The sequence below is a fragment of the Nycticebus coucang genome, chromosome 2, assembly GCF_027406575.1.
Source record: "Nycticebus coucang isolate mNycCou1 chromosome 2, mNycCou1.pri, whole genome shotgun sequence".
Lineage (NCBI taxonomy): Eukaryota > Metazoa > Chordata > Mammalia > Primates > Lorisidae > Nycticebus > Nycticebus coucang.
This window is the reverse complement of record NC_069781.1, coordinates 33,080,332-33,107,602: the sequence shown is the minus strand read 5'-3', so window position 1 is coordinate 33,107,602 and position 27,271 is coordinate 33,080,332. Positions and strand designations below refer to the sequence as shown.

General features: G+C 37.5%; 2 protein-coding genes across 4 annotated transcripts in view; one reads left to right on the top strand and one right to left on the bottom strand.

Moving 5' to 3' along the window:
- The first annotated feature begins 2,692 nt into the window (after positions 1-2,692).
- Positions 2,693-24,665, top strand: LOC128569033 (protein NipSnap homolog 3A-like). 2 transcript variants are annotated; one of them, XR_008375267.1, is made up of 7 exons: positions 2,693-3,018; positions 6,154-6,364; positions 8,690-8,845; positions 10,363-10,512; positions 13,577-13,663; positions 13,755-13,934; positions 24,528-24,665. XR_008375267.1 is itself a non-coding variant. In XM_053567098.1 (6 exons), the coding sequence occupies exons 1-6, from the start codon at positions 2,959-2,961 to the stop codon at positions 13,829-13,831; spliced, it is 741 nt and encodes a 246-aa protein (XP_053423073.1). In that variant the 5' UTR covers positions 2,693-2,958; the 3' UTR covers positions 13,832-14,645. The 2 variants fall into 2 exon arrangements, 1 of the variants encoding a protein (XP_053423073.1); XM_053567098.1 differs by lacking the exon at positions 24,528-24,665 and having other exon boundaries at positions 13,755-14,645.
- ABCA1 (ATP binding cassette subfamily A member 1) overlaps positions 19,337-27,271 on the bottom strand; it is a 134,016-nt gene continuing 126,081 nt past the window's right edge. For both annotated transcript variants that reach the window (XM_053567077.1, XM_053567086.1), the window contains 6 exons: positions 26,694-26,835; positions 26,178-26,312; positions 25,168-25,271; positions 24,517-24,609; positions 23,609-23,852; positions 19,337-22,806 (listed from right to left, as the gene is read on the bottom strand). In XM_053567077.1, the coding sequence (XP_053423052.1) occupies positions 22,666-22,806; positions 23,609-23,852; positions 24,517-24,609; positions 25,168-25,271; positions 26,178-26,312; positions 26,694-26,835 (859 nt within the window). In that variant the 3' untranslated portion in view covers positions 19,337-22,665. The remainder of the gene's footprint in view (positions 22,807-23,608; positions 23,853-24,516; positions 24,610-25,167; positions 25,272-26,177; positions 26,313-26,693; positions 26,836-27,271) is intronic.

Sequence of the window (27,271 nt, the reverse complement as noted above, 5' to 3'; positions counted from 1 at the left end):
AAGTACGCACTTAAAAAAATAAAAAAAGGACTTAGCCAGAAATGTAGTACCAGGTACCAGACCATAAACATCCAGAGTTTACATGTACTGCAGCCACCCTCCTCAGTTGGGCCAGCAGAAGAGCCACCACTCTACCTTCTGCACGTTTGTTCAAGCCTAATCTTTGGACAAAACCAAGCAGGCACACCATCAAGTAGATTGTTCCCTTTGCCCAGGTGTATGTAATTCTGCTGCCCCTCAACTAAATCCTATTTGTTATGAAAAGTGTAAAAAGTCATTTTGATTACTGAAAAATTAGGCAATAAAACCTCATGTACTGCTATTATGAGTATAAATATGTACAACAGTTTGGCACTATTTAATAAACATGAACATGTATATAGTATGTGACACAGCATTCCCATTCTTGGGTATATATTCCAAAAGCAAAGGTTTGGAGAGTCTATGGTTAGAATTCAGAGGGTCTGGAAAGTTTGACTGGTAAAAGTTATATTGTTATTAGCACCAATGTCTAACTGAAATTAAGAAGGAAAGCAACAAACCACAACATTCACAATATTTTTAACAGGACCTGTGACTTCTTAGGAACTCAGACTTAACAATAACAAAAAATAACCCCATTAAAAAATAGGCAAAAGACATTAGCAAACATTTTTCAAAAGAAGACATGTAAATGAAAAAATCCTCAACATTACTAATCATCAGGGAAATGTAAACTAAAACCACAATAAGATACCACTTTATATCAGTCAGAATAATTATTACTAAAAGGCAAAAAAGAAAAAAAAAGGTGGCTCCTGTGGCTCAAAGGAGTAGGGCACCGGCCCCAGATACCAGAGGTGGTGGGTTCAAACCCAGCCCTGGCCAAAAACTACAAAAAACCTTGATACTGGTAAAGATGCAGAGAAAAAGGAATGCTTATACAGTGTTGATGGGAATATAAATTAAGTACAACCTCTATGAAACAGTATGGAATTTTCTCAAATAACTAAAAATAGAATTACCATTCATCTAATATTCCCAATACTGGCTACCACTCAAAGAAAAAGAAATAATTATACCAAAAATATGCCTGCACTCTTATGTTTATCATAGCATTATTCACAGTAGCAAAGTTATGGAATCAGCCTAACTATCCATATTAAAGAAAATGTGATGTGTACACACACACATACACACGCGCGCGCGCAAAAACATGGAATACTTAGCCACAAAAAAAAGAATGAAATCATGTCTTTTGTAGCATCATGGTTGAAAGTGGAGGCCATGATTATAAGTGAAATAACTCAGAAACATAAAGTTAAATGCAACATGTTCTTAACTTATAAATGGGAACTAAATAATTTATACACATGATCATCAAGAATGGAATAATAGACAATGGAGATTCAGAAGGGTGGGATAGCAGGAGGGGGATGAGGGATGAAAAATTACTTAATGGGCTGTAATTAGTACACTATTTGGGTGATGGCTATGCAGTCTATACATGCAGTGAAGCTAAATTTGTACAACCTAAATCTACTAAAAGAAAGATGCAAAACCACAGTGAATCAAAGTACAATCAAATGAATTATGCCTGTATACACATTGGTACCTAAAAAAATTTTCTTGTTACCTTCTTAGGTAGGCAGTCTGACTATCTAATCTAAAATAACTACCCAGCACTCTATCACGTTAGCCTATTTTAATAATCCAATTGTTGGTATTATTTATCTAGCTTAGGACTACCTGTCCTTTGAACTTATCAGAATTTCAGTATATGCAGCAAGAATTTTCAAAATACCCTATGTATCTTCAAGGCAGTTTGGTAATTTGTGCAAAAAAAAGGAAAAACAAATCACAGAAAAACAGTCAATGCTGTTTGAAAGCTCTCTTCTACCACAAATCTAAAACTACCTTAAAGATCACGTATCTTTTTAAATAAATTGCTGGCCAAGTGTGATAGGTCACATCTGTAAGGCAGGAGGACTGCTTGAGCCCAGGAGTTGGAGACCAGCCTGAGCAATAGCGAGACCCTGTATTTACAAAGAATACAAAAACTAGCTAGACGTAGTTTCGCACACACCTGTAGTCCCAGCTATTCAGGAAGCTGACACAGAAGCCATCATTTGAGCCCAGGAGTTTGAAGTTATAGGGAGCTATCAATATGCCACTGCACTCTATCCTGGGTGACAGACTGAGACCCTGTCTCAATCACTGAATAAAACTGATATAACACGGAAAGACTGTGTCTAAATTAAAAAAAGAGAGAGAGAGAGAGAAATAGCGCATCTTGCAGTCTGGCTTCAAACCCTGACTGTTCCACTTAGCAGTAGGGCACCTATGAAAGTATTTACCTATCCGAACTTCACCTTTCTCATTTACAAAACAGAAACAAAACTTAAAGAGTTTCCGAGATAATTAAAACCTATAAAAAAGTAAATAGGAGATTTGCTTAGGCACCTAGCGGCACACTTTCCCTCTCAAGTTGTAGCCATGAATTTTATTTCTCACTATTTGTAAGCATTTTCCTCTTGGATGTTTCTGCTGGCTGGATGCAGTTAATGAAAAAGCTTTAGAGATGACAAAGTCTGGGGGTAAAGAAAGCTTGAATCCTTAATTCACCACGTACTGAAGAGCTGCCCGTCAGTAGGAAAATGCACTTTAGATTCTTACTGAACAAGAAACAAAATCTGTGGTTGATACAATACTTCTACATGTCATCCATAGGTTCCTCTGACGTCGGAGCAAGAACGTTTGAGGAAGCCGGGACCAAGGGTCAGCGCTGCACAGACACCAAGCTAACCCGCCCGACCCGCCGCGCCTCCGGGGCAGAGGCGGGGCCCATCTCGCCGAGCCCGCCCCCGCCTGCGTCAGCCAGTTGTCCACTCGCCGCTCGTTTCCCGTCGGGAAGTCACCTTAAGAGAAGTCTCAGAAAGGACGGGCCTGACTGCCTTGCTTAGCGTTCGAAGCCACGCCATGCTCGCCCTCAGAAGCGGCCTGACCAGGGCGCTGGCGGTGAAGACGCTAGTGCCTCAGGTACTGGCCGCGAGGGCGCGCCTGACTGAGCCATGGGGGAGGGGTGGGGCACCTGCGCGAACGTGGGAGTCATGCGCATGCGCTCACCGCCCCCGCCCCGCGCTTGCGCCCTGGATTCGCACGGAGAGACCTGGAACTCCGCGCGCCCGCAGGCCCTGTGCGAGCTTTACCGGTCAGCGCCAGGAGTCGCGGGACGCGCGAGAGGAGTAGGGCGCGGCCAGCGGAAGACTCGCCTGCCGAGTTCGCCTTCCGACCCACTGACGGGCTGCCTGGGACAGGAGGCTTTTCCGGTCTGGAAGCCAGGGGGCCCCGAGGACACCCCTGAGGAGGTTTTGCGGCCTGTAACATTCGCAGCTATGGCTCGGGGAGCCCTGGCCCAGTTGTCGCCTGGCATTGTCGGGCCTCTGTTGATTTGTGGCTCTACAGGCCGCCGCTCCCTCCAGATTTTTGGTTCAAATGGGGAAAAGTCCACCAACCGTTTACAGCACCACCGGCCTCCCCTTATGTAATACACAGCTTCCCAGCATATTCTGGAGAACGCAGGAATCGGCCTGGGATCCCGGTGGGTTGGACCCTCCTCAATCACAGGCGTTTGGTGCGGTCAGTCCCCCAAGATAGGCAGGATCCAGAACCCCACAGCCAACGTGATAAATCAATGTTAGTTGAGAAATGTACCAAACAGCTTGTGATTCAGCCTTAGCTGTCGCATATTGGCCTGTTCTGTCTACCCCCACATTACAGTGCAATTGGATAGGTCATAGCTTACTTTTCTATTAGTTATATTCAGTCCTGTTTTTGACCAGTGGTCTTCACTGGACTTGGGAAATGTATTTTTCTTGCGTTGTTTAGGCGTTTACTCTTTTCTCAAAGGGCAGAATAGGAAGGAGGTTAACCTATTCCAGAGGCAGACCTGGTGAACACTACAGAAGAAGAGAGTTGTGTCCATTCACCCTAGATTAACGGTTTGGTCTTTGACTTCTGAGTCTCACTGAGAGTATGGCCAAGAATTAATTCCCTACAGCGTTATTCTGATGAGTGTTTTTTAAATGTCTTAAGATTGTGGAAGTCGTTGCTGGTGAGAATGAGCCCCAACTTGGAGACAAGGGAGCATGAAGGGCTCATGATTTGTACACCAGTAATTGTTCTGCAATGAAAATCTCACTACCCCCACCCAGCCACCCACATGGCTCTCACCGCAGTTAACCTTTCCAGAGCTGCTCTATTTGGTTCAAATGTTGTGTTCAATATTCTCTATTCTCTTTCTCCAGAGAAAGATAATAAAGAATGTATGCATTTGAACACTTATTTGTGCTCTGTGAAGGTTCCACAGACCAGGATGGAATCATTTTGCCACACACCGACAAATTAGGGTTAGGAAGGTGGGAAGGATAGGAGGCTCATGCTTACATGTCTGACATAAGAACTGTTTGTTAGGGCTTTCTAACATTCCCCCACCCCCCAGGAAAACCTTTCACATCCTGCATACTTCTGCTTTCTGGAAGTTTATCTCTAGACATTCTTTAGGACTACAGTAATTGAATAGGATGTTCTTGAAAGAACACGTAGTGACGTCTCCACCAATGAACTGGCAGCTCTGGCTTTGACCTTCTGGAACCAGACTCTTGTTTCCAAGCAGTTTATGGGAAGCTCTCGCTTTTTTCTAACAAAAGCTTCCCTGTGCCCATCTCTCGCCGTATGCACGCACTGGCTTGCCATTCCATGTATTTGTGGCTATAATCCTCATTTCTCTTTCTCAAGTAAATTCAGTATATTTGGAGATAATTTTCTCTGTCTTTTTTTTTTTAGTTTGGCATGTCCAAATACAGATCTCCCTGAAAGTCACTTTTAAAAACAATTATTACAAATACCCCATTGGCTTGTTTTCTGATATATTTTATTTATAAATTTTTTTAACAATGATACTAAGAAGTTTTTTTTTTAATGGCATTCTGTTAGAGTTTGGTCAACTTGACCTTACACACTTGGGCAAGAATATAAATCAGAATGTACATAAATAGAATGAACTCAGACAATTATAATTAAGACATTACAACATATAAATGTGTGTGAATTTTATATGTATAATCAAAAATATGTCAGTGTAAAGAAGCTACCAAAACTGTTCTAACAGATAATTCTGGTTACTCAAATTCAAGAAGTTGTCACTTGCTAAACAAACCTAAAGATGAATTTGTAACTGGAATGGCACAAGAGCCTGTCTGTGTATGTACACATAGGTGTTTATATGTTTGTATATACATATATGTATACATGCGCACAGACATACAAACTGAGCATAATTTCTGGCAGAACATTTTACTACTGATTTTGTTAAGTTCACTCATGCCCAGAGGACCAAATTAGGACAGAAATTTACATAGTGAACATCTAACTATTACAAAGTGAAGTAATAATTCTTAAAGGATATTTTGCTCAACTTGGCTGTCATTGGGTACAATAAATATATTTCTTCACATTGCATCTGTAATCAGAAATAGTGATTCAGACAATTCTGACTTGTTGACTTCTCCATTTTCAAAATTCATAACAGTCTACCCCCACATTACAGTGCAATTGGATAGGTCATAGCTTACTTTTGTATTAGTTATATCCAGTCCTGTTTTTGACCAGTGGTCTTCACTGGACTTGGGAAATACTTTGACTTGAATAGGCATTTCCATTTTTTTAGAAACTTAAAAAAGACTTTTGCTAGTAAATATAATCATCCATCATGAGGCCTGCCAAAAGATGTGTATATTTCATAAAGTTCTTCATACATGCAGTATTGACTTCATACATGCAATATTGACTTTTGGCTAAATAAGGGAAACCTCATTGTAAATTTATGAGAATTCTAATGGTAGTTCTTGAGAAATGGAGTATCATTAAGATCCCAGTGCTGCCTTACAATCACCTTCTCATTAAAAAATGGATAGAGACAGGCATTCAGCATACTTAAAAATAGTTATCTTTTTTGACATCTCTATATAAACATATGTTGGTAGAGAGTTGGCAATACAAGTACCAACATGGATTATGAATCTACTGAATGTCCCTTGTACCAGGCTCAGTTTCGGTTGTTATACAATGAATACTACCTTACCAAAGTATTTAAATTTGCCTTATCTTCTTCAGATGTGCTCATCTTTTGCTACGGGCCCCAGACAATTTGATGGAACATTTTATGAATTTCGTACTTACTGCCTTAAGCCTTCAAAAATGAATGAGTTCTTGGAAAGTATTAAGAAAAACATTCATCTTCGGACAGCTCACTCTGAATTGGTTGGATTCTGGAGTGTTGAATTTGGTGGCAGAGCAAACAAAGTGTTTCATATTTGGAAGTATGGTATGAGTCATCCAGTTTAAGTGTTCAATACAGATTTTCATTCTGTTAGGTGTTACGTGAGACTTAGTTCTTGGATCTGTGTTACTAGGTTAAGGAATATTTTTAAAAAACAATACCAAAAAATTAATTATTCAGTGATTATTCTTTCTAGTGGTATACCTCTAACAATCCCTTGCTTAAACTCTTATGTATCGTGAATGGGAAAATGTTAAGTCACATACATCAAATCATAAAATTATAAACTAGATTTCAGTTCTCCGAAAAATTTTAGAATGTTTTATTATAAGGATAGCTTATGAAAAATTTAAAGCAGTAATTACAGAAGTCCAAGAAGATTAGGATCACAAATGGAAAGGAGAAGAATCTTTTCTTATCATTAAAGCTATGACTGGATATCAGTATTTTAGCAGAAATAATTCAAACATTTAGTGGCTGTATGAAAATGGAGATTTATAGGAGATGATGGCTATCTTTTAAGACTTACCTAACTCTGAGATTTAATAATTATGTTATGATTAGAGACCACTTTGGTTTCATTTCAGTATCCCAGGGTTTTGAGTAATTCACTGTCGTAGTACTCTCCATAGGCAAAAGAAAATAAATCAGAGAGAATTTTTCCCATATTAAAGCTTATCCAGGCTTGGCTCCTATGGCTCAAGCGGCTAAGGCGCCAGCCACATACACCTGAGCTGGCGGGTTCAAATCCAGCCCAGGCCCTCCAAACAACAATGATGGCTGCAACCAAAAAATGGCCGGGCATTGTGGCGGGTGCCTGTAGTCCTAGTTACTTGGGAAGCAGAGGCAGGAGAATCACTTGAGCCCAGGAGTTGGAGGTTGCTATGAGCTGTGATGGCACAGCACTGTACCCAGGGGGACAGCTTGAGGCTCTGTCTCAAAAAATAAATAAATAAATAAAGCTTATCCAGTCCTGGTTTACAAGAATCAACAGTGTCTGTTCTTAACCATCCACATCAGGACTTGATGATACCTTAAGAACTTTTAATAATTTCATTTAGTGTTTAATAATATGCCCAAAGTTAATGGTCATAAATAACAATATGAAAAGTGTTCATTCTGTACTTAACGTGACTTTCTTTAGTTTTTCCCTGTTACAATAAAACGAGCCCCATTAAAACATAATTTATGTTTTAGATATAGCACAAGTTGAATCATGTACCATTTATAAAACTGCTAATAAGTCCTTATAACTCACTTCAATTATTAGATAGATATTATTCCTTATCCCCAACATAAATCATATAAAACCTTTTTTCCATTAGTGCTATGAGGCCCTAATAATAAATATAGTATAACTGTCCCTCTGTATTTATAGAGGATTGGTTACAGGACCCCATCCCACTCCTACCCACTCACCCCTCTACCCCTCTATCCTGTGAGTACCAAAATCAACACAAGTGTCTTACATAAAATGGTGTAGTATTTGCATAGAACATAGACACATCTCCTATACTGCACATCACTTCTAGATTACTTATAATACCTAATGCAATGTATATGCTATGGAAATCATTGTTATACTGTATATATTTTTTAATACTTTTGATCTGCCATCAGGTGAATCCACAGATACAAAGGACTGACCATACTGGGTACTTACATTGGTAAATGTAATGCCTGTTTGGGTAACTTAGAAAGAAAAAAAAAATAAGTTGTAGAGAAAAAGAATGACTAACAAATAAGAGAATAACCACTATTCCTTTAGGAGCTATTTGTTCAAAGGAGAACAAACTTTAAAAATGCAACTTAATTTTATGTGTGTTAAATTTGATTCAAAGTATACTTTGATCTGATCACCCACCACCACCACCAAGAAAAATAGTCTTATTCTAAACTAGCATTATATATCAAATGCTTCAATTAATTAATAAGAATAGTTTACAAATATTGACTACTAAGATGCCAAACCCTGTTTGAAGCTGTTAATTGTATTAGCATATATTAATTCATTTAATATTCACAACAACCCTCGAGGTAGGTGTTATATTATTATCTCCATTTCACAGACTAAGAAAATGAGATACGGAAAGATACAAAACTAAGCTAATTCATACAACTGCCTACTAAAGTGGTAGAACCTATAAAGTCATTACATGGTGTTAAAATTAGTTCTTTACATCTAGACCCTCTTTAGACCACAAGTAACTTAAGGGCAGTTGTCACATCTATTTATGTTGGTATCTCCAGTGACAGAATACAGATTTCTTATATGGCATTGAGGAATGCAGAATTGAATGAAATCAGATGAAAATATAGGTGATTTTAAATTGTAAAAATGTACTTTTCCTAATTTTATTCTTCCCATAGATAATTTTGCTCATCGAACTGAAGTTCGGAAAGGCGTAGCCAAAGATAAGGAATGGCAACAAGTTATCGTTCCAAATTTGGCTCTCATGGATAAACAAGAGTTTGACATTACTTACCTGGTGCCATGGTGCAAATTAGAAAAACCTCCGAAAGAAGGTAAGTCTTCCCGTCCTAGACTTTGAGTTTTAATGAATAAAATACTAAAGCTCTAATGCTATAAAGACTAAAATTCCATGGGAGAAAAAATAAAAACCTTTGTTTTATATATGACTATATGATGAATATGGAGATAAAAATGAATGTGAGTTCTTTGCTTATCCTTAAAACAGTGAACATCAAAAAATGAAGTAGTTTTCCAAATTGGAATCTGACTGACTCTTAAAGTTTAGTTATGTTATATAAAAAGTTGACAGGGTTAATAAAGGTGGAGAAGTGGGAATTAGGAAAAAGGAAAACAGGTTTAGGTAGGTAAGGGAGAGTTTATTCAATTATGCTAAAGTTTTAAATTGTAACAAATTTTTAAATATGCAGGTATTTTTCCCAAATTTCATCTAATCTTAGATCATTAAGTACATCTTTGTAAGATTTGACTGGGAGAATAAATCAAACTCTTAAGCTGTATTGTTGTAGTTTAACTTTTTTTATACCTTTCTGTTTCTTGTTTCTCAGTTTGAAAAATAATTCCTTCGGATTTGTCTTCTTGCTGATTTTACTTCTCACTCACTTAAGAAAATAATTGCCTCAATCTGATTTTAAACACAGGTCAGATTAGAAAAGCATAAACTAATTTAAATCTTATTTTATTTCTCCCATAAACTCAATTTTGTTCAATTATAAGAGATTTGGAAAGTTGTATTTGGATCCTCACACACTTGAAACTCCCTAAGCTTTTTGTGCTATCCGACGCTGTCAAATGTGAGTTGTCTTCCTCTAAGTTGTAGGTAGTTCCTTAGTAGCTGCACTTTTTTCCTTTTTCGTAAACAAATTTAATCTAATCTAACCTTGTCCAAGTTTCTTTCTTTCCCTACACCCCATTCTTCTAACCAGAAGCTAACATGCTTTGCAAGCATTTAGCTGGAATTTAGGAGCAATAAAACCATCTCCTTCAGGGTTTTCTTAGGGTTTTCTTTCTTTCTTCAAAAGCTCAGACATGACTTCAGGTCATCTTTTTGCTTGCTGTTTTTGTTAGAAATGGAATCTTATATGGGGGAAGTTATACAAAGAAAAAAGTATTTCCTCTCAAAATTGAAAAGAAGAGGGAAATGCAGGTGATCAGAAAATACTGCTGTTCTTTATTACTTTTATACAGGTGTAGACTTGGGCAGCTCAAAAATCTTGTTTCATTATGAAGTCTCAGTATCTGTTTTATCACCAAATTTTACAGATTAAAAACATTAGAGCAGGTAGTTTATATATACCTTCCAATCCTTTTTTCTTTTTTTCTTTATTATTAAACTTAACAACTAACCCTTAAACATGGTCAAGGTCTTTTTAAACATAAAAACAAGGAAAAATAAAGCAGAGAATCAATAAATATGACTATATAAACATGTATACATGGATTATCCTCCAAATATGAATATGTTGGTTAACCTTCTACTGGAACTGAACAAATCTGATTGGAAATTTCTTAAATATGTTATGTAAAGTAATTATTTTTCTCCCTACTCTAGGAGTCTATGAACTGGCTATCTTTCAGATGAAACCTGGTGGGCCAGCTCTATGGGGTGATGCATTTAAAAGAGCAATTAATGCCCATGTCAATCTAGGCTACACAAAACTAGTTGGCGTTTTCCACACAGAATATGGAGAACTCAACAGAGGTATAGTTACTCATTTTGTCTAGAAAACTGCAACGTATATTGGTCATCTACTAAGTTTCTTGGGTCACTTTGTCTCTGTTTTCATTATGGTGTCTATTTTAATTGTATTTCCAAATTTTTAGTTTAGAATTTTAAAATTTGTAAAATTTACTGCTTTACTTCTAATTTTTTTTAGAACATGAATACTTTATGGAACCTTTGTCAAATGCTGAACTGCTGCTTTCCATTTGTGTAACAAAATTATAAATTTTAAAAACTGGAAGATCCTCAAGAAATACTCTATTCATCTTTTATCCTCTAAATATATTTTTATTGATTTTTTAAAATAACATTATTTAGAGTAAAGAGATTGTTTCTGAATGAAAATTTAATGTGTATTTTTTTACAAATGCTAAAAATGTGGACAAGCCCAAAGGGAAAAAAGATAACTCATTTCCTAATACGTCAAGATAGTACTGTTAACATTTTGGTCTTTGGATGAAATGACACAGGAATACAAAGAACAAAATGTTATTAGACCAAAACAGGCTAGAAACAATGCATTTTCACAGTTGACATAATAACTTCGTAGCACTCTAGCAAGTTAGATAGCATGTTAGATAGATAAATAAATAGCATGATTGATGACTGACCAATGGAATGACTTTATTTAACAAAATATCAATTTGAGACATTTAACTTTTATAGCAAATTTTAAAAATTTGTATAAAGTCTATCAGGAAGGATAGATCGTTAAGAATGCTAATAAAATACTTAATACACTCTATATCCAATTGCCTCCTCAACTTCTCTACTTGAACATTTAATGGACATCTCAAACCAAACATTCAAAGCTGAGCTCCTAATCTTTACCCAGATACTAAACGTCTAGCAATATAGCCAACGAAAATAATCAAGACATAAAAAAATTTTTTTCAAGTTAGAAAATAAATGAGGAAGAAACAATTTATGAAAATTATTAGATGTCTTGTCTTATACCATATGCTAAAATAAAAGTCAAATAGATTTAATGTAAAAAAGGAAGTTATAGACTTAATAAACGGATGAATCATTAGATAAATTAATAGATGAATTATTGATTCACATACTCATATAGATGAATTTTTTTAATAATGTGGATGGGGACTATATTTCTAAGCCAAAAATTTATGAAGAAACTATGAAGAGAAAAAAATTAATTGATAATTTTATTATACAAAGACTCAAATTTTCTGCATGTCTTAAATCAAAAACCTTTACAAAAGTAAATAAAGAAATGGCTGGTAAATATATTTTAAAGAAGATACAAATTAAAACACTAATAATTGTTTTATTAATAATTGTCTGATTTTTCAACTAGCAAAGACATGTAGTTACATAAGAGAAAAATTAAGTATTCATACACCATGTATAAGTTATGTTGGCATAATTTTTTCCCAAAAATTTGGCAATATAAGTAAGAGGCCTTCATTTTTTTTTTTTTTTTTTTTTTTTTTTTTGTCTTTTAAGAGTATTGCTTCTAGGAAATATGCATGGATATGTATTTCTATAGGTATGTTTAGTTACATGGTAAAGACGTTTAAAAGGACATGAAATATATAGTAGTCATATTTAAATGATAAGATTAAAGTTGCTTGTTTTAAAGTGTCTATTATAATTTTCTATACTGGACATGCATAGCTTTTATAAGAAACAGCTACTAAAAATGGTGTACACATACTTTTAATCTTAGCATAGTAGGAGAATGATAATCTGCTGAGTAGAAATTGGTACATCATTTCTGGAGCACAGTATCTGGGTCCTTTAGTTTTCTCAATTTGAATTTTAGGAGTTTATATGAAGAAAATAATCAGATCCAGACTGCCGGGGTGAAATCCCATCTTTATCATTGACTAACTTTGTGACCTTGAGTAAATTACCCTATCTCACTGTACCTTAGTTTCCTCATTTATAAAATCATGACTGTAATAACCTACTACATAGATTATTAGGAAGACAAAACAAGTTAATACATGAACAACACTTAAAACAGGATGGCACATAGTTTAAGCATTCAGTTTAAATGTTAGTAGTAGTCACTGGCATCGTTATCGTAGGTGTAAATATAGGTGCTGCTTTAATGAAGCTTAGGCAACTTTGTTTACAATAAGGAAGCCCTGGAAACAATGTGGTATGACTATTTATGTAAATACACAGTAGACATACGTACATATCATATATATCAATGTATCTTATATAAGCATAAACATACTTGCCGTGTGTACATTATAAATATATAAACATATATAAAAATACACATATAGAAATTTGGAAAAGATATATCAAAATGGAAAAGTGGTTATTTAGGGAGGTAAGATTAGAAATGATTCTTACTTTCTCCTTTTATTTATCTGTGTTTTCCGAAATCTATGTAGCTAACATAGTAAATTTTAATTATAAGAAAACTTATGTAAAAACATTTATTTCAGTATTTTGTAGAATACTACAATATTGGGAGTAATTTGAAAATTCAGCAATACAGGGTTGAGATAAAAAGTTGTTATATAGATAAAGAGGAATTTATATAGCCATTAAAATTAATAGCATTGACATGGAAAATTCTCATATTGTTGATTTTTTAAAAACCCATTCCTAAGCAGAATATATTGTAAGACCCTAAGTTGGTTTACTAATTTTAGATAAATAAATATACTATATAGTAATAGAGATTTATCTAGGAAATTAACATTATGCTAATTTAAATGTTTTTCTTTGTATCATCTAAATTTACAGTTTATCTAATTTTTTATAATTTTTTTCTAATAAAATTAAATGTAGAGGAAGTGATAAAACCTAGGTCTGGTCATAACTGTGCCTTTAGCTATGTTACTTCTCTTCTGTTTCCAATTTGATTAATTAATTTAAAAATCTCTCCCTCAAATGTCTGACCCCTCCAAAATCTTATCACTAACATATTTAGTTTTACCCTTTTGATGCATCACTATTTTAATTTAAAGAAAAAGACAACATTTCTGATTCATTGTTCAGTATTTCCTATTTGTCAATGTCATCTTCTTTAGAAACTATTTTCTGTTTATTCCTGCAGTTTACGTTCTTTGGTGGAATGAGAGTGCAGATAGTCGGGCAGCTGGCAGACATCAGGCTCATGAGGATCCCAGAGTTGTGGCGGCTGGTAAGCTCTTTCACTAGGCATGAATTATTTTTAGAACAAATTTGATTCAGTCAGTAACTCACTCTATATGACTTGTGAACTGTTGTTTCAGTTCGAGAAAGTGTCAACTACCTAGTGTCTCAGCAGAACATGCTTCTGATTCCTTCGTCATTTTCACCATTGAAATAGTAATCTACTGAAGTACCAAGCATTTCATTAACTGGCATAAGATGTGTCTGCTAATAGTGCTTAAATTCTCCCAGCAAGTTCTCACTGTTATCTGAAGGAGGTGGTAAGTTAATTGACTGTATTTCTTGCATTTTTGAAAGCTAAATCTTTTCTTTTGTCACCACCACTTCAGGAAATAGGTCTGTGCATTTTCCTGGGGACATGTCAGTATCTGTTGTACATTAGAAATAGCTGTCACTACTTCATGATCTTGGTTTTTCACTGGTTTCAGAATTTCTCTTCTCCTGTATTTTGAAATCCTTTGCTTTATAGAATTTTCTTGTATTCAAATAATGGTTTTACATTTTCTTGCCTGACAATATTTTTAAATTATTTATATACATATATAATATTTATCCTTTTATCACATGATTTTTCTAAGATTAAAAATTTTTTCCCAGTAAAGCTTATTTTTTCATATCAAATGGGATTTATAAAAATATTGGATCAAATATATTTCTTTCCTTTGGAAAAGTACAATTTCATCTGTGTCATCTGTATTATGGTTTTCACATTAATTATTAGTCACTCTAACTTAGAAAATAATGTGTAGGTCATGGCATTAAAAATGTAGAAAAGACTGAAGGTCTTACATACTGAAGGTTTACATACTGAAATGTGTTCTTTTATAATTAATTTTACTAATTTTTACTTCATTTTGGATCACTAGAAAAGATCTTAAGACATCTATTTGTTTTAAAGAAATGTTTATGATAATGGAAATACTTGTCCTAATAAATGCCTATATATTCATTCTGATTATTTAATTTGCATTTTGTATTTATGTCTTTTTCTGGAGTTTTTATTGTGTGGTTATAGGATAGTGACACAGTAATAATTTACTAATTTTATAGTGACTGTTAAGTTACATCAAGAAAATAGCACGCTAACACTAGAAAGGAAGGTTTCTTTAGTACTGCCACAGGTACTCTAAGGTTTTTCTTTGAACATCTTTAATTTCCATTTTCCTTGATGCCTTTACCTTCTAAAACTAGGTTTGGTAGTCCAAGATCTCTTTATAGTCTATATTTACAGCTACATCATTTTATATTTCTGAAACATAGCGTATCTATAAAATAGTAAATTATGAATTAGCTGTCCAAGAGAAGTTTGGAAAACATAAAATACAGTTTTCTTTCATTTATCAGACCCCAAGGGAACTGTAATTTATCTGGACTATTATACAATGTAAGAATATATTATTATGCATTGGGAGAAAGGCAGGCAGTGGCAGCTTAAACAAGCATATGCCTCAGTGGTCTTTTCTGTGCAGAGTACAAAGAATCCTAAGACATCTCAGGGGTTTTTTTTGTTTTTTTTTTTTTTTGAGACAGAGTCTCACTCTGTAGCCCTTGGTAGAGTGCAATGGCATCACAGCTCGCAGCAACATCCAACTCTTGGACTTAAGCGATTCTCTTGCCTCAGCCTCCCAAGTAGCTGGGACTACAGGCGCCCGCCACAACGCCCGGCTATTTTTGTTGCAGTTGCTACTGCTGTTTTAGCTGGCCAGGCCGGGTTCTAATCTGCCACCCTCAGTATATGGGGCTGGTGCCCTACCAACTGAGCCACAGGCGCCACCCAGGATATCTCACATTTATGTGAAATAGTTGGGAACTCAGTGTATACTCAAAATATACATGTATTATAAATTACCTATTTAAAAGTTAAAATTTGGGGGCAAGACATGATTGCAAGAGGGACTTTACCTAACAATTGCAATCAGTGTAACTGGCTTATTGTACCCTCAATGAATCCCCAGGCAATAAAAAAATAAATAAATAAATAAATAAAAGTTAAAATTGTACTAAATTAACATTTAAAAATTAACAAATATTGGCTCCTCGCCCAATGCACAGGGGTTACAGCATCAGCCACATACACCAAGGCTGGCAGTTTGAACACAGCCTGGACTACCTAAACAACAAAGACAACTGCAACAAAAAATAGCTGGGCGTTGTGGCAGGTGCCTATAGTCCCAGCTACTTGGGAGACTGAGACAAGAGAATTGCTTAAGCCCAAGAGTTTGAGTTTTAGTGAGCCTCTGTCTCAAAAAAAAAAAAAGTTAACAAATAGTGCAAAAGATCATTTAATATTATATTTCAGAATGTTGTAGTATTTTAGGGTTATGAGCATCAATTATCTTTGATCCCCAGCATGTACAGGCTAAGGGGAGGGCTGGCGTTTTGATCTCTTTCATACATATACTCAGAGTTATCTCAAGGGCTTCCCTCGTTTGGGCCAAAATAGGATTACTTGGTTTAAGTTATGTACCTTCTTCTTCATACCTAGCTCCAAGTGGAACTTGATGTTTTCTAAAACTTATGACGGATTTGCCTTCCAAGAGGTCTAATTTGAAGAGGGAAGTAATTCACAGGTTCATATCATAGCATTCTGTTTTAGTTCATTCGTTCTTCCATTCTTTTAAATGACTCATCACCTGCCCTCCCATATTCATTTATCTGAGGTCTTTTCCTTTTACATCACTGAGAAAATAAAAATATCAGAGAAGACTGTGCAAGCTCCAACCTCTTACCCACCCACTTTTTGTGTCCTAGCCCATAGCATCTGAAGCCACAGGATTGAGGGAGATGACATAGGGATTAAGTGTAAATAGAAAAGGAAAGAGGTCCAAGGAATCATCCCTGCAATGCCTACCGTCGTTCCTCTTACTGTGGATAAATGATCCACTCACCAAGCAAAGACATACTCCTCTGTTGGACGCTCCTTCCTGAAGGATGTGGCTCCAGCACTTCTGTATCCCAAGCCACAGCTTTCTCTCTCAACTGGATCCTTCTCCTCAGCACACCAATATGCTGTTGTTTTCCCTGCCATCTTCTAAAAAAATAAAACTTCTCGCCCCTTTTTTCCCTTTACAGTATGACTCAAAAGAGTAGTTGATATTTCCTATCTCCATTTTCTCTCCTCATACTATCTCACAAACATTTTCTAATCACCATGCCGGGCAAATTGTTCTTGTCAGACTCATTTCCAAGTCCTCATTTCCCTTGACCTGTTAGCAGTTGACCTCTCCTTTCTTCTGAAACATTTGCCTCTCAAAACACTGTGCAAGCTTATTTTTGTCATTAGCTGTCTGATCTTCACCTTATCTCCCTGACATCTAATGTTGGATATTGCAGGGATGATTCCTTGGACTTCTTTCCTTTTCTATTTACACTTAATCCCTATGTCATCTCCCTCAATCCTGTGGTGTCAGATGCTATCTGTGTGCTGATACCATGCCTTTTCTCTGAATTCTAGGCTCATTTTATCCTAGTATATTCTCAGCATCTCCACCTGAATGTCTGTTAGAAATCTCACACTTCACATGTCTAAAATTGGGTATTTATTTATTTATTTTGAGACAGAGCCTCAAGCTTTTGCCCTGGGTAGAGTGCCGTGTCATCACAGCTCACAGCAACCTCCAACTCCTGGGCTCAAGTGATTCTCCTGCCTCTGCCTCCCAGGTAGCTGGGACTACCTAGCCACAACACCTAGCCATTTCTTGGTTGCAGCCATCATTGTTGTTTGACAGGACTGGGCTGGATTTGAACCCGCCAGGTCAGATCTATGTGGCTGGTGCCTTAGCCGCTTGAGCCACAGTCGCAGACCCCAAAATTGGGTTCTTGATCCTTACCCAGAAACTATCTCAGTCCATGGCAACTTCAGCTTTCTGTTTGCTCAAGCCACAAACCTCAGAGTCATTCTTCATGCCTTTTTGTTCGCTCACATTTATGTGTCTGTCAGCAAATCCCAAATATCCAGAATTTGATCACTTCACATCCCTGCAGCAACTATCTTGGCTCATGTCAATCATCATCTTGGTCAAGACTCACAGGTAACATATTTTCATCAAATAACCTACTTTTTTGTTTTTGAGTGAAGTTTTTCTTCTCTTTTTTTACACAATTAAAAAACGAAAACAATTTCTATCCTTTTTTTACACAATTAAAAAACGAAAACAATTTCTATCCTTTAAGTCGCTATAAAGGGAACGTCAGACAGGAGGATGAAGGAGTGATGCTCATGCTGAGTGGGCATCTTGGCTCATTTAATGCTGTATCCCTCTGCCCACCACGTCCAGATCTGTGCCGCAGAAAAGGGTCTGCTCACTACACGTGCGTCACCGCCGTACCCAAGCAGTCACAATTAGAGCCAGACTCTGCCCTACCTAAAAAGGAATGACAGAGGTTCTTCAAGTGCCAAGATAAGCAGTCACGTTTTTTGAGATTCCGACTTTTGATGAGCTATAAAAAAGGCATCCACATTGCCTCATCATAGCTCTCACTACTCCTTGTCTGCACGGTACTTATTCCCGGACCAAGGGAAGGCGTGTCTCATGTTAGTGTCATTCTTCTTCCCACATATGCTACTTTTCCTGCATGTTCACAATGGCCAACATCGCCAGTCCTTGGGCCAGTCTACTTTCCACACTGTCCTTTTATTTTGATAAAAAGCTGCTTTTGTATATCAAGTGAATTTTTTACTAAATAAGCTTACCTAGAGTATTTTCAGAGATATCCACGCAGGTTCATAACCATTAAGCAGATAAGTTTATCTAAAATCCTCTTACATTTATTTAATACCAGTTATTAACTTACGTGGAAGTACCAAACACTAGGGCAGTTCTCCTAACTCAGTGGGGAGGGCGCCGGCCATGTACACTGAGGCTGGAGGGTTCAAACCCGGCCTGGGCCAATTAAAAAAAATAACAGTGACTGGGCGGCGCCTGTGCTCAGTGAGTAGGGCGCCGGCCCCATATGCCGAGCATGGCAGGTTCAAACCCAGCCCCGGCCAAACTGCAACAAAAAAATAGCCAGGTGCTGTGGCGGGCACCTGTAGTCCCAGCTACTCGGGAGGCTGAGGCAAGAGAATCGCTTAAGCCCAGGAGCTGGAGGTTGCTATGAGCTGTGTGATGCCACGGCACTCTACCGAGGGCTATAAAGTGAGACTCTGTCTCCACAAAAAAAAAAAAAAAAAAAAACAGTGACAACTGCAACAAAAAAAATAGCCGGGCTTTGTGGTGGGCTCCTGTAGCACAGTGGTTACAGCACCGGCCACATACACTGAGGGATGGGTTGGAACCCAGCCCAGGCCAGCTACAACTGCAACAAAAGAATAGCTGGGTGTTGTGGCGGGTGCCTGTAGTCCCAGCTACTCGGGAGGCTAAGGCAAGAAAATCTCTTAAGCCCAAGAGCTGGAGGTTGCTGTAAGCTGTGATGCCATGGCACTCTACCCAGGGTGACATAGCAAGACTCTGTCACAAAAAAGAAAAAGTACCAAACACTATTATTTTCAAGTAGTCTAGACCTCAGTTCTCTTTTATGATTAACAGGACATTTGAATCTTTCCTAACATTTTTACTTTTGATCCAAATGGCTTCCGCTCTGGTGATGTTTCTTACTCCCATAATGGCTTTATAGCACTGTAACAGTAGGTGGTGCCATGAACGCACAAAACTGTTAGACCAGACCAAAAGAACTGTCACAGCTTTATTTTGTGACTTATTACAACATACAAATATGCCTTTTAATACTTCATATAAAGTTATTTACAATACAAATATTTTTTCTTTTAATGAAAATGACTTAACTTAGAAATCTATTGTGAAACGTCTGTTTAGTTTTGCAATTCTCAGATATTCCAGTGCAAAAAAATAGATCTTATTACAGACAGCGTAAAGTGCTTGGAATGAGGGCAATGATGGATAAAAGCACAAAAATAGCTTTATCATAAGGTATAAGGAGGGATAATAGCATACTAATACTTAATGGAAGTATAAACATTCTGTAAAAAGGGATGCAATAATTTTGGAAAGAATTGGAGCAATATTACTATAATATTACATTATTACTCTTAAATTGTAACAAGAGTATACAAATTAATATCTCAATATCAAAGTGGTTCCGTAATATATGACACATGGCTCTTTGGAAAAAAATTTACCTGATACATACAACCATAAGAAAAAAACATAGAGAAATCCCTTTAGTCAATGATTACCTTACAGTGAATGAATGATGTGCAATATTTAATAGTCACAAAACATATGCTTTCACTACAGATAATGAAATACAGTAGTTTGAGGTTTGGTTGTTTTTAACAATGAATTGTGCTGGGCATTTATGTATAGAGAGCTTGTTATTTTCATTGTATTTTTCATATTCACAGTTGTTAATAAGTTTTCCAAGGTGTATAGAAGATGCAAAAGCAGAAATATTTGAACATGTCTTTTGAGAATTTCTGAAACTCACGGTTACATTTCCACAGGGATCCTATAGAAATTTTACTTAAATATAGAGTTGGTAGTTTCTACTATAATTAAGTTTACACAGGAAAGTTTTAAAAATTATTTGGATAGTCTAAACAAGTAACGTTAGTGGTAACACAATGAAGTTGATGTGTAACTACAGATTATTTCTAGCTTCAGAAAAGCTCCTTTTTACTCTATATGGAAATGTTGTAGTATTTCAAAATAGTTCACAGTCCCTTTTGATTTTTTTTTTAATATGGCCTTAGAGTCATTAAAGGAAGGAGTTGCTTATGGATTTAATATAACGAAGAATCAGAACATGATGATTATAGTGAAATGGGAAAACCAAGAGAAGCTTGAGTTTGAAAAATATTAGACAAGGATAAACTAAATTGTTCTATGAATTGTGTATCTTCGAAGACAAAATAAAATATAACGATTTCATGTCACCAGTCATTGGAAATGTGCCTTCATTACTTATTTTAGAAAATAATACTGACATTAATCTCTAAAATAGTCATTTTTTTCTTTTCAAACCATAATTTGTATAACATTCCGTAAATTTAGAACATATATATATATATATGTTAATTTGAAATAGATCTGAAGTCTTGCACCTTTAGCGTTAATATTTAAATTTTGGAAAAAGTTAAAAGAATGAGTAATAATATTGAAAGATCACTTGAACTTTGCCAAACAGTAGTTCTCTTATATTTTTGTTTCAGACTGGGCTAAAAAAAGTCTGGAAAGTACTCCATGTGGAAACATTTTCTCCTTTTATGTTTTTCACAAATTAGTGATTGAATAGATGAAAAATTTGAGATTGTCAGAGATGTAATAGGATGTCTAACATCTATCTGCAAAGACAGTTATTTGAATGTACAAAATGCCATTAAACATAAGTTATGTTGTTTGACACATTTCCAAGCGAGCTATTTTCTCTATGAAAGAATTCATCGTGTGGCTTTGTGACCCTCATATTTTCTTGGCTTTTGCATTGTTGCTATTAACAAAAAAGGCCACCAGGGTGGCGCCTGTGGCTCAAGGAGTAGGGTGCCGGTCCCATATGCCGGAGGTGGCAGGTTCAAACCTAACCCCGGCCCAAAAAAAAAAAGGCCACCAAATATTCTTTCAGTGGGCTCCCACAGCCACAACAAAAAAAACCTATTACTTGTAAACCAGTTAGCCAAATAACATGACACAGGAAATCTGAGGCTTAATTCTTCCCCCTCCATACATACATACGTTCATACAAACATAGTCTTTCAGCTACAGCATACACTCAAAAAATACTTGATTGAGGAACTAAGATTAAAAGTATTCTTTGTGATCTTAAAGAAACTCAAATGTCATGAGAGTTGACCATCACATTGTTTTGTAGGCACTAGTCTGATGATCAATCTATAATCTTATAAAAGAAAATAATGCCACTGAGGCAGTGTGGCCATATTGTACGCCACCAGGTTCCAGAAAGGGGCCATTATAATGATTCAGAAGTCACTGACATAACTTAAAATTCAAAATAACATTAAAAGTACAAAGATATTTGTCAAACTACAACTCTTACCTTTTCATTTTCTATGTTAATTCAAAACAAGAAATAATACTATGCTTGGTTCAGGTAACAAAAAGATCTCGAGATGCAGTGTACCGTGTTAGTAGACAATCAGGACAAATGTGCACAGGTTTCCCCAGGTTTGAATGCGCCATCCCTTTAATCCACACCCCAGCCTCAGCAGCTCGTAGCCCCAGCAATTTGGCTGCCGCTTACTAGAATCTATGTATATTTGGAGTCTCAGGAAAAAATGACCCTATAGACCAAACACAGGACAACATAACCGTGGAACCAAGTTTCCTGTGTCTAGAGACACCCACAGATTCCATGTTACCACTACCAAAGCAGCTCAAAGGGGGGCTCAAAGCAGGACTTTAGCCACACATGGCACCATTTTGTCACCTGATATTTAAGGATGGCGACAGACTCTGGAGCAGAGCAGCTTTTCCAAAAGCATGCATGACACACCATGGTGTTCAGATTTTCTGAGCAACTTGGCACTAATAATTCTGGCACACTCATTGTGAGCAATAGATGTGTCACTAGAAAACCAGTCCCCTGGCATGGCGTGGTTTAATGAAGGAGGATGTGTATGCCTTTTGATTTTGATAAATAATCACTGGCCATGATTACTTGATGAATTATTGTTGCAACCTCATTGAGAATACACAGGAACAAAAAAGTATCATTTGAAACCCATATGTCCACTGGGTTCCCTACTAGCGTTTCACATAGGTATAAAGTAGTAAACTAAATTCAAGTCTTTTTCACTTGAGAGCCATATGAGACATAGGCTACAAAGGCACTGCCCCTGTAATGGAATTTTGTTTTCATTGCATTGAATTGCATTGCATTGAACAGTATCAGTACAGTATCCAGTTTATTTCTTCCCACAAGAACTTCTGCCTTTTTCCTCTGGAACACTTCACGTGGTGCAAAGGAAGATCTAGTTCCTCCTTACTTTCAGCCACCTTGTACAAAAAGGATTCTTCATACATAACTTTCTTTCACTTTCTCATCCTGCAGAAAAGATGTGAGAACTGCAACATCTACTACTGTCTGGTTTTTGTGTAATGACAGGTCCTTTAAGTGGTCATCATCACTTTGGTCCTTGGCAAAGTTCACAAATACCTGTTTAAAAAAAAAGATAGGCCTTTATGAACAACTCTTGGCTTACTCTTTTATTAGTCTAGTTACGTATTTCCTGATGTTGAAATCAAGTCAGATAGAAGAATACAGAATTGCATACATAGATTAACTAGAGAATTGTGTGTGTGTGTGAGGGAGGGAGGAATACTGAAAAACGACCTTCCATACTGTCCCACGCATCACCAATTAGTTGTCTATTTACTTTGGCACACAGAGGCTTGATTAAGAGAAGAGGGAAGAAAACATTTACCGAATACCTACTAAGTGCCAAGATCTGTTTGGCAGTTTTTTCTTATTTAAATGAGGTAAGGCACCTGAAAAAATGCCTGGCCCATGATAGGTCTCCAATAAATGGTAGTTAAGGTTTGGTGAGAAGCATAGCTAGTAAAAGTATATCATGTTAATTCAGGCAGAGATAGTCTATTTTTTTGTTGTTGTTGAGATAGAGTCTCACTCTGTACCCTAAAGTGCCGTGGCATCAAGTGATCCTTTTGCCTCAGTCTCCTGAGTAGCTGGGACTACAGACGCCCACCTTAATGCCTGGATAGTTCTTCTATTTTTAATAGAGATGGGGGTCTCACCCTTGTGCAGGCTGGTCTCAAACTCCTGAGCTCAAGCAATCCACTTACCTTGACCTCCTAGAGTGCTAGGATTATTGGTTATTGGCATGAGCCACCACACCTGGCCAGGCACAGTCTAAACTGCTCTTAGGCCCATGGCAAGGGTGGGTAGGTGAGAATCCTCACCCTGACAAGTAAATCTGGTTTTGACACTTAAAGCTTACTTGGTCAAGTGTTGTCTGAGAAACAGAGTAGTCTTCTATGTGGAGTCGCTTTTTGCTCTGGGAGAGTATGCTGAATATCCTGGCCAGAGAAGATAAAGACGAGGGAAGCTGGTACTGCAGCATGTTCCGGTGTTTCTCTTTTAGGACACTTCCTGGGAAGGCAAGTCCAAAGAACTCCTGGACAGGCTTCAGGTCAGGGTTGGACCCCGCTATTCGTACGACTATTGTATAACCATCTCCAAACCTGAAAGCAGGAGAAAAGATCCAAATGGAAGATCCTCAGGAAATTTCTCAAAAAAATATTTAACCCTGATAACCCAACTTGTGCCATGAAAATGGAGGGGGGAGGGGTTCCTGACAGACCCGGAAGTAAGTTCCTGAGATAAGAAATCAGTTACCATCGATAGAACACCAATGTGAAGTCCCGTGCCACATGCTATAAATATATTATCTCCTTTAATCCTCACCTGGACCCATGAAGTCTGACGGATGTCACAGAGAAACTGAGGCCCAGGGAATTAGGTGCTTGCACATGGCCCAAAGCTCTTACGTGGTAAGGCCAGGATGGGAACTCATTTGTGTTAGACTCCAAAGCCTGTGCTCTTACTCATACTGGCACATGCACATTTTTTTCTATTTCATCTATATAATAAGGCCAACAGGTAGAGATTTCTGGGAAACTGACTCTCAGGTTAAGTAACCTTCCTAGGAATCACACAACTAGTAAGTGGTAAAGAGGGAATTTGAATGCAGCTCTGTTTGACTTTAAAGCCTTCATTCTTTCCACTATTACCATTTTGCTTAGTTTTATTTTCCTTTATTTTAGGGTTAGCATTTATACACTCACAAACGAATAAATATTGAATTTTCTCACTAGGTACTAGCCAAAAAAAAATTATCTTTGTTACCTGTTTTTCAGATGTTGGACACTGCCAAGACACCTGAACCTTCCATTGACCATAATTGCCATCCTAGTGCAAAGAGCTTCACATTCTTCCATACTGTGGGAAAACAGAACAAAATTTTAGTCTTAGAGAGATGCTCCTATAACCATCAGAACATTGCTGTGACTTTTCAGAGGCACAGATTCCCAGCTTCCTAGAAAATCGCATCCTATTGTAAAGACATACAGATACATAGATGATATGATCAATTCAGTGCTATAAATAATTGTGAACAATGTGGAAGCAATTCAACTGTCTACAAAAAAGAAAATAATTAAATAAATTAGGGTATATAATGAAATACCATCCACATAAAAATATTGTGACCTGGAATAATGTTCACAATATATTGTTAAGTGGAAAAGTGCAGTATACATACTATGCTTGCATTTTTGTTTGTAAAAGTATGCACGCACACACACACACACATGTATATAGGTTTGCATAGGAAAGCTCTGCAATCATACATAACCCAATGAATTATCTCCACATGGTAATAAATATTTTAATCTCTGCCTTTCTGTATTTTCTAATTTTTATAAAATGATCAGGTACACTACTTGGAAAACTGAAAAATCCACTGTGTAGAAACCAAGCCAGGACTTTGCTACAGACCTATGAGATGTAAGCACTACTGATCTTCCTTCCTTGACAATACTTAGGGCACAATTCCACAAGAATCGCCGGGCTTTGGGATCCATGCCTGTGGTGGGTTCATCCTATAATTAAAATAAAGTAAGTCTTATTATTTCCTGGAGGAAAAAAAAAAACAAAGGTATACTTATTTTTAAATGCGGAACCATCTTAAGAATAACCTTAAATAACTCACCATCCTAGTTATTTCTTGGTAGACTAAAGAATTGGAAAAAGTTTCAAACTCATTTATAACAAGGTCACTTTTATAAATGTTTCATCAAGGGGAGAAACTCAAATATTCTAATACTTTTTTATACAATTAAATAAATTTCTCCAAATAAGGAAGGAAAAAAGCCATTTAGTTTCAATCATTTAGTTTTCCTGACGGCTAAAGTGTATACTAAAAATACTTTTTGTCTGAAACCTCTACTGAAGTCAGTCCAGCTTACCCAGTTAAATTTATTGCATTTGCTCGTCTCAGAGAAAATATTCTAGACCTGTATGATCCAGATAACGTTAAAACCTCAACCCAAGTCGTCTTCCTGTAGTAACATCAATGTTCTTCTCTACAGAAGACAGTGGGTCAAGGACCACTACTTTTTTTCTCATCATGTGTAAGGAGCTATGATTAAATTGCAACCTTGTGGATTTTGAAGCTGTGTCCACATTCCTTGTCTTCAGGAAATGAACGCAGAGATAGAATGCTCCAGAGAAAGATCAAATCACACATCCTGCCTCAGTCACACTTGTGTTGGAGCTGTCTGAGCCACATAAACAAGGTGCCTGAGCAATCTATTTGGGAGCATCTGAGGGCATGGCAGAGCCACCTCAGTGTACCCGAGGGAGAAGCCTGCCCCTTTTTCTCCACAGCTACTCTGCTGTGCCTGTTGGGAGAAGAAGCCAGTCGTCACACCTGGGATACAGGACTTTTCAGCAGCCACGTTTTCCCTTCAGGCCAGAACGACAGCTGGGTATCCAGTCACACTCACCAGAAATACCACAGGAGGCCCCCCGATTAAAGCCATGGCTGTGGACAGCTTGCGCTTGTTGCCTCCACTATAGTTACCGGCGTATTTTTCTCCATACTTCACAAGGCCCAATTTCCGAATTGCCCACTCACCAACCTAGAACGGTAAAAAGCACCTTGACTTTTGTCTAGCTTGATCATTCTTCTTACACTGAGATATGGAAGTTCTTTCAGTGAGTGGGACAAGGTTCTATAATCATGACCTAGCAACGGGCAAGGCGCCATAAGCAGGGAGAAAGGCTTCATATGGGCCCTCCCCGCCCTACCCCACCCCCACTCCCACCCACACAGCACACACCACACACCACACACATGCGAGCCCCACCCTGCACCTCCCACCGCCCTGGGCTCCCACCCTGAAAGCAGCTGCACTGGTGAGGAAAAAACTGCCCTAAGTTGATGTCATGTGTGGAAAACCCATAAGGTACACTGTCAGGATGCCAAAAGAGGCAGGCTGGAGCTCTGGCACCCACACTACCTTGCCAACTTCTTTCTCTGGGACTCCTCTCAAAAGGGCAAAGAACTCCACGTGTTCTCGCCCCGTCAGCAGCTCCGTGATAGCATCAAACTGAGGGCAGTAGCCCATGTTCTGATGGACTTCCTGGATGTTTGATAAAATACTGCAAAGGACAACAAAACTAGTCAGAGTATGAGCATTTACAGATATTCTTGTCAGATGATATGGCCCACTGTGCCTATAAAGTTATGCCTTTCCACAGCAAAGATACCAACATGCCTGCTGCTACTTGAAGGAACAGGCTTTCTGCCCTCAGGCTGCCAGCTCTTCCTGGCAGTCAGGGTTCCTGTCTGCCCCGTCCTTACACCTGGTTCTCCCAACACTTCAGTCTGCAAGTCCATTCCCACTTCAGAATTCCCATGCCAACTGCAGCACGTTCTTTACCAACCTCCTCAGTCACACTGGACCAAAGCTGTAACACTCAGTCTCCATCCCAGACTTGACCTGTGACACAGTCATTTGTACCAGGTGCCAAAGTCTCCTTCATGGCCATTCGGGCTCAGAAGATTTTAGCTGTGAGCTCCTCCTGCTTTTTGCTG

Bases quoted from the DNA above. Each gene is read 5' to 3' on its own strand.
- LOC128569033 (XM_053567098.1), top strand. From the start codon at position 2,959: ATGCTCGCCCTCAGAAGCGGCCTGACCAGGGCGCTGGCGGTGAAGACG. The intron at 3,019-6,153 runs GTACTGGCCGCG...TATCTTCTTCAG, and splicing joins TGAAGACGCTAGTGCCTCAG to ATGTGCTCATCTTTTGCTAC. The intron at 13,664-13,754 runs GTAAGCTCTTTC...CTGTTGTTTCAG, and splicing joins TCCCAGAGTTGTGGCGGCTG to TTCGAGAAAGTGTCAACTAC.